Source organism: Stegostoma tigrinum, chromosome 13 (genome assembly GCF_030684315.1).
Source record: "Stegostoma tigrinum isolate sSteTig4 chromosome 13, sSteTig4.hap1, whole genome shotgun sequence".
Classification (NCBI taxonomy): domain Eukaryota; kingdom Metazoa; phylum Chordata; class Chondrichthyes; order Orectolobiformes; family Stegostomatidae; genus Stegostoma; species Stegostoma tigrinum.
Window position 1 is genome coordinate 12,225,703 of NC_081366.1, and position 14,764 is coordinate 12,240,466.

Genomic DNA, 14,764 nt, shown 5'->3' on the forward strand with positions numbered 1-14,764 from the left:
ATGGGAACTGCAGATGCTGGAGAACCCAAGATAACAAAGTGTGAGGCTGGATGAACACAGCAGGCCAAGCAGCATCTCTGGAGCACAAAAGCTGACGTTTTGGGCCTAGACCCTTCATCAGAGACGGGGATGGGGTGAGGGTTCTGGGATAAATAGGGAGAGAGGGGGAGGCGGACCGAAGATGGAGAGAAAAGAAGATAGCTGGAGAGGAGAGTATAGGTGGGGAGGTAGGGAGGGGATAGGTCAGTCCAGGGAAGACGGACAGGTCAAGGAGGTGGGATGAGGTTAGTAGGTAGGGGATGGAGGTGCGGCTTGGGGTGGGAGGAAGGGATGGGCGAGAGGAAGAACAGGTTAGGGAGGCAGAGACAGGTTGGACTGGTTTTAGGATGCAGTGGGTGGAGGGGAAGAGCTGGGCTGGTTTTGGGATGCGGTGGGGGAAGGGGAGATTTTGAAGCTGGTGAAGTCCAGCAGGAACAGCAACTCATATTCCGCTTGGGAACCCTGCAGCCCAATGGTATCAATGTGGACTTCACCAGCTTCAAAATCTCCCCTTCCCCCACCGCATCCCTAAACCAGCCCAGTTCGTCCCCTCCCCCCACTGCACCACACAACCAACCCAGCTCTTCCCCTCCACCCACTGCATCCCAAAACCAGTCCAACCTGTCTCTGCGTCCCTAACCTGTTCTTCCTCTCGCCCATCCCTTCCTCCCACCCCAAGCGGCACCTCCATCCCCTACCTACTAACCTCATCCTCCCACCTTGACCTGTCCGTCTTCCATGGACTGACCTATCCCCTCCCTACCTCCCCACCTATACTCTCCTCTCCACCTATCTTCTTTTCTCTCCATCTTCGGTCCGCCTCCCCCTCTCTCCCTATTTATTCCAGAACCCTCACCCCATCCCCCTCTCTGATGAAGGGTCTAGGCCCGAAACGTCAGCTTTTGTGCTCCTGAGCCTGCTGTGTTCATCCAGCCTCACATTTTATCTTTAATTAATATTTTGCACTGTGAACAGTCTGAAAAAGGGTTGCTGTACTTGAAACGTTAGCTCAGTTTTCCTTTCTTGCTACAGCAATTTGTTTTTATCTGTCACTTTGTTAGAAGTCATAAGACACCATATTATATTTCAAAGGTTTATTTGAAATCACAAACTTGCAGTGCTGTTCCTTCATCGGGTGATGTGGAAGGAGCTGTAATCTAGCATCACAGCAGTACTGAAGTTCACATACCAGATTACTCATTTGTGTGAAACAACACAAGAATTAGGAGCAAGAGGCAATAGACCCTTGAGCCTGGTCTGCCATTCAATATGATCATAGCTGATTTCATCACAGCTTTAACTCCACTATTCTGCCTCCTCATCATAACCCTTCAACCCACTTCCACCATGTTGCAGCACATTTAAGACCATAACTCAATGCTTTAAAATACAAATCCTGTCACCTCTGGATCCTTTGCAACCCTGTTTCCTTTAGTTACTGAACTGCTTTCCACTCAAAATTAGTTAATTAGTTAAAATTAGTTAATTCCACTTCCTCCTATCAAAAACCATTCATGATTTTGAATATCGATATGAAAATACCACCAAGCCTTCTCTTTAAAGAAACCAACCCCTGCTTCTCTAAACAAAATAACTGCAGATGTTGTAAATTTGAAACTCAGCAGATCTGGCAGCTTCTGAGGAGAGAAAGCAGAGTTAACATTTTGATTCGATGGATGCCAGATGTGCTAGATTTCTCTGAACTTTCCATATAGTTAAGTCTATAATCGTTGGTAATGTTATCTCCTCTGCATGGTTGTGAAGGTCTTCACAGCCTTCCTAATATGCAATGCCTAGAGTTGGACATAGTATAAAATACTGAGTGAGATCTAGCTGGAGTAAAGGTTAATTCAAATTCCTTGTTCTCATTCCTTCCTGTATTAATAAATTTGAAGTTCTTTAAACATAATATGCCCTGTCACTTAAAGATTTGTGTACATACACACCAAGGGCTCTCTTCCTGTATCCTCTTAAAAATTGTGCTACTTATTTTAACTCTCCTCCCCCTCTGTACTAAACCTTATTGCTTCACCAACACAGTACATTGTGACACTTGGGATAAACCGTAACTCGCCCTGTGGTCTTCTGGGACTTTACCATTACATTGGGACTTTGATATGGTATATCACTTGCCCTGAAATACCAGTACCACTAACTTCTCTCCTATTATGACTTCTATGGAAAGAGTAGCTTCTTGAAGAGTGGCTACCTTGAAGGATTTTCTGTTTAATTTGAGGTATCCTGGTTCTATGCAGACTCTTTTGCCTGGTTTGTATGCAGATTTCATCCTGTCCATGGGCACACAGGAAATTTCTCATGGCAACAAAAATAGCTCCTCATTGCCCAACACTCACCTTCTCCACCTTATTGATTAATGTCCCACACTTCTCTCCAATCACTTCACCAACCTGGGTTCTGCATCAACAACAAACTTGACATGACACCAATGCAAAGCAGTTGATACTAATGTAGGAATGTACACTAGAAGCCATAATGTGTGTGTTTTGGACACACGGCTAAGCTTTTACTCAATGAACTTGGATTTCTGCACCTGGACTAATAACCCACAGAGACAAGTTTAAAGCCCATTATCCTTTCATAGTAGAGAGGGTCGAGATGAGGTCTTGGTTTAACGTCTCATCCAAAAGACAGCATATCTTAAGAGTGCGGCATTCCTACAGCACCAAGCTAACAACGCAGTATTCCCTCATTGTTACACTGAGGAGATGCTGGCATCACTGGCAAGGATTTGCTGCCACCCTTAATTGCTCCCAAGTGGCATGCAACACTATTTCAGTAGGCAGGTTAAGAGTCAATCATATTATTGTGGGCTTGAACAGAGAAGAAGCAGCAAGTGAACCCTTTAGGTTTTTCTGACAATGATAAATTTCACAAATACTGAAACTAGTTTCTATTTTCGTAAATTTAATCAGCCACTGTGATAAGATTTGAACCAGTGCCCACGGTATTAGCCTGTTCTTGTTTACTAGTTCAATTATGTGAAGTAACCATTTCCCTCATCACGGACAGTTTCAAAGTTTGGATTTAGTTGTTTAAATATCTGCTGTCTACAAAAAGTTACCACAAAGTGATCACGGATCACTTTTAAAACCCCACCAAATGTTCACAATGGACATTTAGGGAAAGACATCTGCTGTCCTTGCTCTGCCTGAGCCTGTGGGTAATTTGGAAATAGTTGTGGATTGAAGTCCCACTTCAGAGACGCTAGGGTAATAATGAGGGAGTGCTGCACTGTTAGCAAGGTGTTCTGGGAGCACTATAGTCTTTTGGACAAGATGTTAAACCAAGGTCCCATCTTTACTCCCTCCGCTAGATGTATAAATGTTCACTTCCACTATATAAAGATGAGCAAGGGACTGTTCTCTGGTGGCCTGGTCAATATTTATCTTTAAACTCACAATGCAAACAATTTACTATTTCATAGAAGATTCACTGACTGATACCTTGAATCATCAGCAGACATGGTGTCTTAAGGTGAAAGGGTGACTGGTCTATATACATTACAGTTTAGAAGAACAAGAGTTGATCTTAGTAAAATGTCCTGACAGAATGGATGCTGACAGAATGTTTTTCTTCATAGAAACAAAATAAGGAGCTTCCCATTATAGATGGAGATTAACAGCAACATTTTGAGGGTCAGCAATTTGTGCCAGTTGCTTCTCTAGTGTGATGGAGGTGGGGTCATGGATTACCTGTAAGGCCTGTAGATTCTTTACTCATGAGTGTTGACAATTGACAGGAATGTGGATTGGAGGCTAGAATCAGATCAACTATAATTATTAAAGGATATCACAGGCAAGAGTTTCGGATTATGGGGTGAATGGCCTAATCATACTCCTCATCCGTATGCTATTTGTGGGAGGTCTCTATGCAAAATTGATTGACAAGTTTCCTGAGTAATTACTTAAAAAACATCATTGGCTGTGATAACAGTGTGGAGCTGAAGGAACTGTATTATCTCTGATTCCAGTGACTGCAGTTCTTGCTATCTCTCTGGCTGTGACACACTTTGGAACCTCTTGAGATAGGTAAGATACCATTAGGTTAACACAGAAACTGAAATAACAGTCCCAGTTAAAGTAAGGGGGAGGGTGTCTGCCCGGATGTACAGTTATTATTTTAAATTTTGACTTCCAGGTCTCTCTGATTTATAGCCACAGCACGTTCAGACAAATACACAGTATTACAAGGATAGGGCTAAGTTGGATACATCAGAATATGGGTTTACAAAGATATTTCCAGGATTGGTAATTCTTTGATATTGAGAGGAAAGACAAAAAAACTGATCCAAGATTCTCTGTCCAAGTGAATATGATTTGTGCTTTTGTAATTTGATTTATAACCAAGCATAAACCTTTGAATGCTGTTGGCTGGTTTCTCAGTTGATTAAAGCAGTGTTTAATAGAAGATGGCAGTTCAGTCTTCGTATGCCATTGTATAATCATGGATTGGTCAGACACTGAGAATACAATATGAATAAAGAAAGAAAAAGCTGTTTAAACAGGGATTTTATTTTCACTGGAATGGGCATCAAGTCTTATGCTCGCTACCAACTGCGGAAAGAATGAGTTTGTGGAAAGGTTAAAAATAAAGATTAGGTGTTGCAAGGAACTGAGACATATATTGTCTATCCCATAACTTATTTTTATTTGCAACGGGAACGTGGATATTGCTGACTAGGCTAGGATTTACTGCTGTTCATTGTGGAAGATAGTTAATTGGACATACGTTGCTGTAATTCAGTTTTGGAGTATAACCACAGGTACTCAGACTCTCTCATTAAAGAGAAGTGAGCTGACGCTGCAGCAAGGGTGCACACTCATGGCTTTCACTCAAGCATCAGTGAAGTATGCAAATGCTGGAGATCTGAAACAAAAAGCAAAAAAGTGTTGAGAAACCTCTTCAGTCTGGCATCGTTGAAGTAACACAGCTTTTAATTGTTCCTGGTAAACTGCCACCAAAATACTGCATGCATTAATTCTCACATTCTTGAATAAAAGTTCTATCAGCTTCAAACTTCTGGACTGCCAATCCAAAGAGATGTCAAAATTATTACAGATGCACCAACAGATCTTTCCCATCTGTTAATTTTTGTATCCAATTCAATAAGCGTTTCAGGCAAACAGATCTCCCACATAGTGAGTGAAACACAGATATACAAACTATTTTAATATGAAAAATGCACTTTTTTTTGCAAAAGATAAATGCAACTTTATGTACAAGGATTGAACATTGAAGTAAATACAATGCCAAAGGCTGGCAATGTTTTTTGACATTGTAAGATTTGAGGTTGATCAGAGTTTGCAGAATACCATATCAAGACATTATATGTTCACCCATCCACCATGAGAAAGTTTCCGGACAAATACAACATGAACGTCAACTGGTGTCTTCCTTGAATGAAGAATCTCAGTTCAGATCTTGGCAAGAGGTGGCCCTCTAGACAAGTCATTGGATGTAAGTTGTGTTGGGATGATTGACAGCCATGGCAAGCTGTTTCATTTGAGGTTTAGGCCTGCCAAATTTTAAGAGTGACATTTACAGGTGCCAAAGTTTTGTTTAATGACACTCCAGTGAAACACCTAAGATGCACCTTTAGGTCCACTTATGAGATTACCAGAAAATATGAGAATTGTTTTTTTTCCCAGAACTGAATCTGGTTGGAGACACTTGAAAGCAAATATTTCAGTTTCTCATTAATCCCAATTATGCTCCAAGCTCCAGAAACCCTTCCCTCCCCCCACAACTTACCCAATTGTCAAACTGCTACACAGACTTCAACAGTGTAAAATATAAAATACAAAAATTTTGATGTGGTGATCTGGGTGACGTATAAGTGGGCAGCAAGTATGTGTCAAACTGTAACACGAACAAATACCTCCAGGAAAGGAAAAAGGGAATCAAAACAAGTTAGACAATTGTGTGAATAACTATATTCCAGATATCCTATCACACAAAAACATATCTTGTACAAAACAAGAGATGGACGAGGGATGATAATCTACACAATAGCCACATTAATAATTTGACATATTAGAAGGATGTAACATCCCATATCCTGGCTCACAAGGAATGGGAACTGAAAGGATCAGTTAGGAAGTCATGGACAAAAACAACTGATTTACATATTGTACTGACAGGTCCAATAAGCCTGACAGCACAGCTAGAAGCTGTTGTGACAATCAACTGGAATTTCCCACAAGCTACGAGTCAGAAGAACAGGGTATTCAACAGTGGCTATAAACATCCTACAAAATCTTTGTACTTACTGTGCCTTTTCTCATCTCTTCCAAGCTTTGGTGCCCAGTATGGCCTGTGAACTGCAGTTTTATTACTGTAAAAGGCACTTTAAAGATTCAACAGGATGCCATGTGGAGAAACCTACGGTCTGCATGCCACAGCTGCCCACTGAGCAACTCTGACTGAAAACAAAACTCTCTTTCTCAGTTAAAGCAAAGGAACCTCATTCAGTAATCAAGTCATCATTTTTGACTCCAAAACCAAACAAAACAAAAGACGTCGTTACTGGAGCTGAGGAATTGCTTCTTGCGCTTTATGGACAGGTACTGACCGACAAGCCACACTCAGGATCAGCTTTCTCTGGTAGGAAGAAGGATGGCAGAAGGCAGTCGGCAGTCCTTGTCCTCTAAACCCTCAAGACACAGCACCAACCTGTGGCTTATGGTAGTGCAGTTCACCCGTGTGGTGCGGTGCTCTGCCTATTAGTCCTGAATGTCTGCTCCAATTCATGATAGCTAGCAATCTCATATTTCCACATCGCTCTCCTTGTCATTATCGTGGTCACCATCATAAAATTCATTTGCAGTTTCTGGCCTAGAAAATTCATGAACACAGAAATAATCAATTCTTCCTTCACTTTAACTTGTACCGTTTATACAAATACTAAAATTGTATAAATAACACTATGTAAATTGTTACAGTATATGATTGTTAGGAGTTAGAAAGTACTGCCCAAAATAGGAGTGGAAGATGATTTAATAACTTTCAAAAGATAATTGGGTAAATTACTTGACGGTGAAAATTTTAATCAGGCTAGGGGGAATAACTAGCCTCCTTCTATACTGTCAGAATTCCATTCTGTAAAATGCTGAACATGCTACCCATTTTAGTCCATAACCTTAGTATTTAAAGCAGACAGTTCTTCCCCTGTACTTTTCATTGCCCAAATTTCCTGATCTTTAATCAAGCACCAAAGGATTTAAACCCTTAGTCACACTGAGCAAAATACACAGAACAGATTGGGACAATCTGCCATACCAAAGGTGCTGATGTGAACTCTGGCACAGTACAACCTACCTATTATAGTTGTCCTCTGACCCACGCTCCTCTGGGTCAGGCTCGTCTGTCCGTTCGTAGCTCAGTAAGTCTGAAGGAACATCATGAATCTGGACACTTGGAGCATGATTCAACATTTTCAGGTTCTCAAAGATTGTCTGCCTGATCTGATCCAGGTACTGAAACAGAAACCAGGGAAACCTGACATTAGAATCATTGAATCCTTCAGCTATGCGTCCATTATCTAGTCTACCCTTGCAACATGATATCCATTTAACCCCTTGAGCCTCTTGGGCATCCATTCTTTCCAGCCTGGGGACCACCCACCGCCAATTCTGCACAGCATCCCATTTTGTGCCAATGCTCTATTCTCTTCCATTTTGGATCAGCATTCCCTTAATTCCTCTTCCTTTTCTATGGATACTTATTAAACAATTGGGGGGAAAAGAAATCTTTCTAAAGCTTGATTCTACATTCTTTCTACAAGGCCATTCTGTATATTCATAGCCCTCAGTTAATGAAGAGGCCCACTGGCTATTATACTTTCAGAGTGTGAACATCAGAGACAAGGACAGCACTTACTGTTCATCTCTTGGCATTCTGTGAAATAGTGAAAAGTTGTCACGCTGAATAGCTGGTGGCAGGTTTGATTCAAACCAAAGCACTTTCTGTTCTGAAGTTCCAGTTCTGAAGAAATGTCCTGACCCAAAACGTCAACTTTGCTACTCCTCTGATGCTGCCTGGCCTACTGTGTTCCTCCGGCTCCATACTGTGTTGTCTCTGACTCCAGCATCTGTAGTTCTTGCTATCTGAGTGATTTATAACCCCACTGTGAAGCCTCTGCCCACTTTGAAGCTGCTGTCCTCTTCCCTCTGCAAAGACCTAGTGGATCTCTCTCCCACTGCCATCCACTGGTCATCTACTCTGCCCTGAAGCTCTTCGACCACATACTTAAACAAACCCATTACTACAGCCACATCTCTTTTCTAAGTACCTGCCTACGCATCTGGATCATTCCCAATGGACTCCAAACAACTTTCAGGCCATCACAATCTGGCCCAAACAATGACAACTACTACACTCAAGAGTCTCCAAAAATGGTTTTCTCTGCAGACCCTCAGCTCCACACTCTCATCAATGTGCTGGCATCTCCTCACAGTATAACCAGTCCTACCCCAGCTCAGAGCCTCCCTCTCCCAGACCTATAAAGGGACCTCTTCTGTAATAAAGTATGAAGCTGGATGAACACAGCAGGCCAAGCAGCATCTCAGGAGCACACAAAAGCTGATGTTTCGGGCCTTCATCAGAGAGGGGGATGGGGAGAGGGTTCTGGAATAAATAGGGAGAGAGGGGGAGGCGAACCGAAGAGGGAGAGAAAAGAAGATGGGTGAAGAGGAGAGTATAGGTGGGGAGGTAGGCAGGGGATAGGTCAGTCCAGGGAAGACGGACAGGTCAAGGAGGTGGGATGAGGTTAGTAGGTAGGAATTGGAGGTGCGGCTTGGGGTGGGAGGAAGGGATGGGTGAGAGGAAGAACAGGTTAGGGAGGCAGAGACAGGTTGGGCTGGTTTTGGGATGCAGTGGGGGAAGGAGATGAGCTGGGCTGGTTGTGTGATGTAGTGGGGGGAGGGGACGAGTTAAAATGGTTTGAGACTAGGAGGTGCAGTTGTTTGTTGCGAGCCGAGCGGAGGTGTTCTGCAAAGCGGTCCCCAAGCCTCCGCTGGGTTTCCCCGATGTAGACCTCATCTCCCGCATTTCCCGCAACACTTCCCTCACACCCCGCCCCCGCCACAACCGCCCCAAGAGGATACCCCTCGTTCTCACACGCCACCCCACCAACCTCCAGATACAACGCATCATCCTCCGAAACTTCCGTCATCTACAATCCGACCCCACCACCCATGACATTTTTCCATCCCCACCCTTGTCTGCCTTCCGGAGAGACCACTCTCTCCGTGACTCCCTTGTTTGCACCACACTCCCCTCCAACCCCACCACACTCGGCACCTTCCCCTGCAACCGCAGGAAGTGCTACACCTGCCCCCACACCTCCTCCCTCACCCCCATCCCAGGCCCCAAGATGACTTTCCACATTAAGCAGAAGTTCACCTGCACATCTGCCAACGTGGTATACTGCATCCATTGTATCCGGTGTGGCTTCCTCTACATCGGGGAAACCCAGCGGAGGCTTGGGGACTGCTTTGCAGAACACCTCCACTTGATTCGCAATAAACAACTGCACCTCCCAGTCGTGAACCATTTTAGCTCCCCCTCCCATTCTTTCGACGACATGTCCGTCATGGGCCTCCTGCAGTGCCACAATGACGCCACCCGAAGGTTGCAGGAACAGCAACTCATATTCCGCTTGGGAACCCTGCAGCCGAATGGTATCAATGTGGACTTCACAAGCTTCAAAATCTCCCCTTCTCCCACCGCATCCCAAAACCAGCCCAATTCGTCCCCTCTCCCCACTACATCCAGCTCCACACTTTGTTATCTTGGATTCTCCAGTATCTGCAGTTCCCATTATCTCAGGGACCTCTTCTGTTTTCATTCTGTGCAGGATCCACATCCCCAACCGGTGCTTCTTCACCACCCTGACATCAAGGACCGTAAGTACACTAAACTTGTGTGCACTTACCACCAAACACAGGCCTCCTCCACCAGCCCAGAGCCCAACCCTATCCAGGGTCTCCCTCTCAGTTTGCCCAGTGCCATAAACCATGTGGTTGCCTCAGCCTCTCCCGCTGATGCTATCAACTACATCACTTCTGCTGACATTGTCACTGCTGCCACTTCCACTTATGTGACCGTCCCCATACATACACCCAATCGCAACCCTTGCCCCAAGCCCTGTTGGGTCCTCACCACGTCCCCAGACCACCTCCTCACTGAGGGCAAACGGTCAGTCCTCAGCAAAAAAAGTCACCTTCATTCCCCCTGTGCCCACACATCAATGAATTCCATTCACATCTGGATGTCAAACTCATTTTCCACCGTCTCCCTGGCTATTTTTTTGACTGGGAATCTTATCCACCCTCTGTAGACCTCTTCTCCCACCTCCAACGAACCTCATCCTTCTGGACACCACCTCAAACTCTTCATCTACAACCGCTGCCGCAACTTCTCCCAGTTCTGAAGAAGGGTCCCCACTTAAAACGTCAATTTTCCTGTTCCTCTGATGCTGCCTGACCTGCTGTGTTCCTGCAGCTCTATACTGTGTTGTCTGACTTCAGCATCCGCAGTTCTTGCTATCTCAGAGGGACTTTCTGGTCTACTTTAGACTTAAGGTGCAACTTTGTTGGCACGGTATGTAATCCTGTTCTGTACCTGCACCAGGAATATTTTACAGGGACTGTGGCGAAGGAGCTTTATTCCTTATTTAATCTTGTGCTGTACCTGCCCTACGAGTGTCTGATGGAAACAGTGTGCAGGGAGCTTTACTGTGTCTAATTCTTGCTGTACAAGTATTTGATGCTGGCACTAAGTATCTGAAAATTGGCAGCATAACAACCTTCAGCTTACCAATGTAAAATTCATCAAATCAAAGTCCTAAACACCAACTGTTATAGATGAAAGTGGCTTAGAAATACAATGTATAACTTATGTTCAGAGGCCCCAACTAACCTGCCTGGTGTTCTGGTTTTCAATCCTGGTGCTCACGTCTGGGTGAAGCGTGAAGTCGGGAGCAAAATATTCAAAGTATTCTGAGAGAAACAGCAACATTTTCAAATTAATGCCACTGAGTATGAAGATAGCACAGCACAGCTCCCACAAAACTTAATGCTGAAAACAAATGCCATGCCAGCAATATACAACGAATAGACCTTCAATAATGGATGCTGGCACACCATTCAAATTGGACTGGGTTTAGATTGAACTCAATTATCATTAGTGTCTTCAGTCATTACACCAACAGCTGAACAGACAACTGCATTGTTGAACCACACTCCTGGTTCAAAAGAGATAAAGGGATTTCTCCATGAGAATTAAAAAGTAAAAGTCAGTATTTGATTATTCTCAAAATACCAAAAAGTGACCAAGTGACTACTGAGCCAAACTGGGGATAAAAACACAACAGAATTAAAATCAATAGAACCAGTCTCAAACAAGGGTCACCAAATACCTGTGAAAATCATAAATGTGCGGTCATGTAATTGAGGACAGGGTCAATTTTGGGACGTGTGCGTCACTAGTGAAGCCGTAGTTAGTGTCCATCCTACACTCCTCTAACAATGTGATCATGCTACGTCCTGGACTGGTGCTACAACAAGTGGTTTACTTCAAGGAAACTCAAGAGTCAACTAGAGTTAATGTGTTTAAAAACAACACAATGGAAGCTGAAGTAGACCATATGGCCTCGAGTGTGCTCTGTTTATTCATACCATTGCATGGCTCCACATTCCCATCCACTTCTCATAGCCTCTTTATTCTCTGCAACTAATAATATCCACACCTACCTTAAATACAATCAATGATACAGAATTTACAACTGTTTGGGGTGAAGAATTCCAAAAGTTCACAGCTCTTTGGCATGGAAACGAATTCTCCTTAGCTAAGTCGTAAATAATTATCCCCCTCGTGAGACTGTGCAACTGTGTTCTGGATTCCCCAGAAAAGGGAAAGGGTCTCTCCACGTCTACTCTGTTAAGCCCCTTCAGAACCGCATATGTTTGAGTGAGTTCCTCTCTCATTCTTCTAAATGTCAGAGAATGTATTCAGTCCAGAAAAAAAAGGAATTCCAAGTGGAATTGGTTCACGTGTTTTGGGAAGTTATAATAACATAGGATTTCTTTTTCTAGAACAATCTAGTGTCTGGTTGTTGAATACAAATTCAATTTTTGTGGGATTTCAGTTCAGAGCTCCAGGATGCAAAAAACATTCCATGAACATGCCAGCTTTAGTTGCACACAGGAACCAATATTGTTCCTTTAGTTAGTCCACAGATAGGGTTTGGAAATGAACTCACCGTTATAAGGCAGCTCATCGCTTATCTCTTCATCAACAAGCAGAGAGGTTTCAAAAGTCCTACAGGAGACATTAAAATAACAAGTTGGATTCCAATAAGCTTGCCCATGCATGGTAGCCCAAACCAATTTTTCAATGAAACTCTGTGTGCTGTTAGCTAAATTTCTCCCGAACTCTCCTGAATGCATCGACTCCATGCTTTAGCACATTCCTGCAGGCACTGCATGTTTTCCAGGATCCTAACCAAATGTGGCAACTCAACAGTGAATTAGCTGATAGGTTATTCTACTTTGAATGGATGGTCACATCACATCCTGTCCGCCAGCGTATGCTGTCACACACATTCTCAGCAGGAGCCGCAGGATCATTGCTCTCGAACAGATACCAGGGCCAATTTCCACACCTGAAGCCAGCATCACTAGTAGCAGCCCAAGAGTTCATAGAATCTTGCAACACAGCAGGCTATTTGGCCCAGCTTGCCAGTGCCATCAGTTTGAAAAAGCTATCCAATTAGTCCCAATTCCCCTGTACATCTTTTCTTTTGAAAAAGTTATCCAGTTCTGAAAGATACCACTCAACCTCTATTTCAAGTAGTGCATTCTAGATCACAATTTCCTGTTCAAGTCTTCTCCACATGCTCACTGAGGCCCTCGTCAAGCTCAGTTCACTAAGTATTAACTGGCAATCAAGCCAAGAGAATTTCACTCTTCCGGGAAACTAATGAGCCACCACTTGACAGCAACTTAATATGTGTCCGCATCAATGAAATGCTTCTTTTGGGCAACGTCTGCAAACGGAATAGGAAACACAGTCAAACTGAAAACTAAACACAGCCAAAACAGTAACATACTTGGCAGGAGTTCAGTGAGTTTCAGCTCCCAGCTGCAGCTCAAGGGGTAGCACTCCAGCCTCAAATACAAAAGCACAGTACATCACTGAGGGACTGTTGCACTATTAGAGGGACTATCTTGTGAATGAAACATTAAATCAAGGCCCCTTCTGGTCCTCAGGTGGACATAAAGATCTCATTGCACTAATTCAAATAACAGAAGGGGATATCCTCAATGTCAATATTCATCATCAAACAATCATTACCATACTGACTGATTATCAGACATGGCTAGTTTAGTGATCTCACTTAATCTCATTTCCTACAGTACAACTGAAAATGCACGTTATACTTGCATAGACTTAAGTTATATTTAACTAAGTACTTCATTGGCTGTGAAGTGCTTTGAGACAGTAAGCTAATGAGACAAGATGAATGCTAAAATTTCTTAATTTTAACCATGCCATGCTGCCATGTTATAGAAACGTTTAGTCACTTTGGTCACCCCCACAAAACTTGTTATAAACATGCAGATTAAACCCATTGGGTTTTTCTGTGATTAAAAAGCAACACCGAGTCACTGTTGAGTACTGAGCCTCTCACTTCGGGTAGGGGCAAGTGATGTTTCTTTGCACCGAGCTGACTTTCCACCCGCAGAAGCTGCAGCATTACCCTTACATTGAGCCTCCTCCTGAAGCGTTGCGCCCTGATGACACATTCCTTTTGCCAGATGTGTGCCCGCGACTACAACATGGAGTAGGCAAGTCCTCAGAGCTTCCATCTGTATCTGATTGAGGTTTGCAGCAGGTTGCCTTGCACTGGAGCTCTCTGCCAGAGAGAACTGGCAGCTGCCATAAGAAAGCTGATGGAGGGGGGGGCCTTGGGATGCTAGGGATGTGTTGGATGATGGAGAAGCAGGCTGACTGACTTTAGCACAATTGGCTGTGAGGGCCTCTATTAACATCCAATACATGGGCCATGCCATCCTGAAACTCGTGACTGTGTTACCCTGCCCTGACAATGCTGCAGGGGATTGAGGCGAGACCCCGTGCAGTGAGTTTCTGGGCAAACTGGCCCCTGTCTATGGACCTTGACGTTGACCCCATGCACTAGACCCTCTCCCAAGGTGCAGCACTCCATGATTTATAGTTATAGATCCATACAGCACGGAAACAGACCCTTCAGTCCAACTCATCCATGCTGACCAATTATCCTAAATTTATCTAGAACCAGCATTTGCCAGCATTTGGTCCATATCCCTCTAAACTCTTCCTATTCACGTACCCATCCAGACACCTTTTAAATGTTGTAATTATACCAGCCTCCACCACTTCCTTTGGCAGCTAGTTCCACACACGCATCACTATGTGAATAAGTTGCCCCTTAGGTCCCTTTTAAATTTTTCCCCTCTCACCTCAGACCTATACCCTCTAGTTTTGGATTTTGCTACCCTGGGGAAAAGACTTTGGCTATTTACCCTATCCATGCCCCTCATGATTTCATAAAACTCTGTAAGGTCACCCCTCAGCCTCGATGCTGTAGGGAAAATAGCCCCAGTCTATTCAGCCTCTTCCTATAACTCAAACCCGCCAATCCTGGCAACATTCTTGTAAA

General features: G+C 43.8%; 1 protein-coding gene across 2 annotated transcripts in view; it reads right to left on the reverse strand.

Moving 5' to 3' along the window:
- Nucleotides 1-4,525: 4,525 nt before the first annotated feature.
- The window catches only part of hdac3 (histone deacetylase 3), a 41,721-nt gene continuing 31,482 nt past the window's right edge, over nucleotides 4,526-14,764 (reverse strand). Inside the window, exons 11-14 of one of the 2 annotated variants that reach the window (XM_048543811.2) lie at nucleotides 12,323-12,381; nucleotides 10,981-11,060; nucleotides 7,378-7,535; nucleotides 4,526-6,894 (exon numbers count right to left, since the gene is read on the reverse strand). In XM_048543811.2, coding sequence (XP_048399768.1) covers nucleotides 6,825-6,894; nucleotides 7,378-7,535; nucleotides 10,981-11,060; nucleotides 12,323-12,381 — 367 coding nt within the window. In that variant the 3' untranslated portion in view covers nucleotides 4,526-6,824. The remainder of the gene's footprint in view (nucleotides 6,895-7,377; nucleotides 7,536-10,980; nucleotides 11,061-12,322; nucleotides 12,382-14,764) is intronic. The other variant, XM_048543810.2, reaches the window with a different exon arrangement.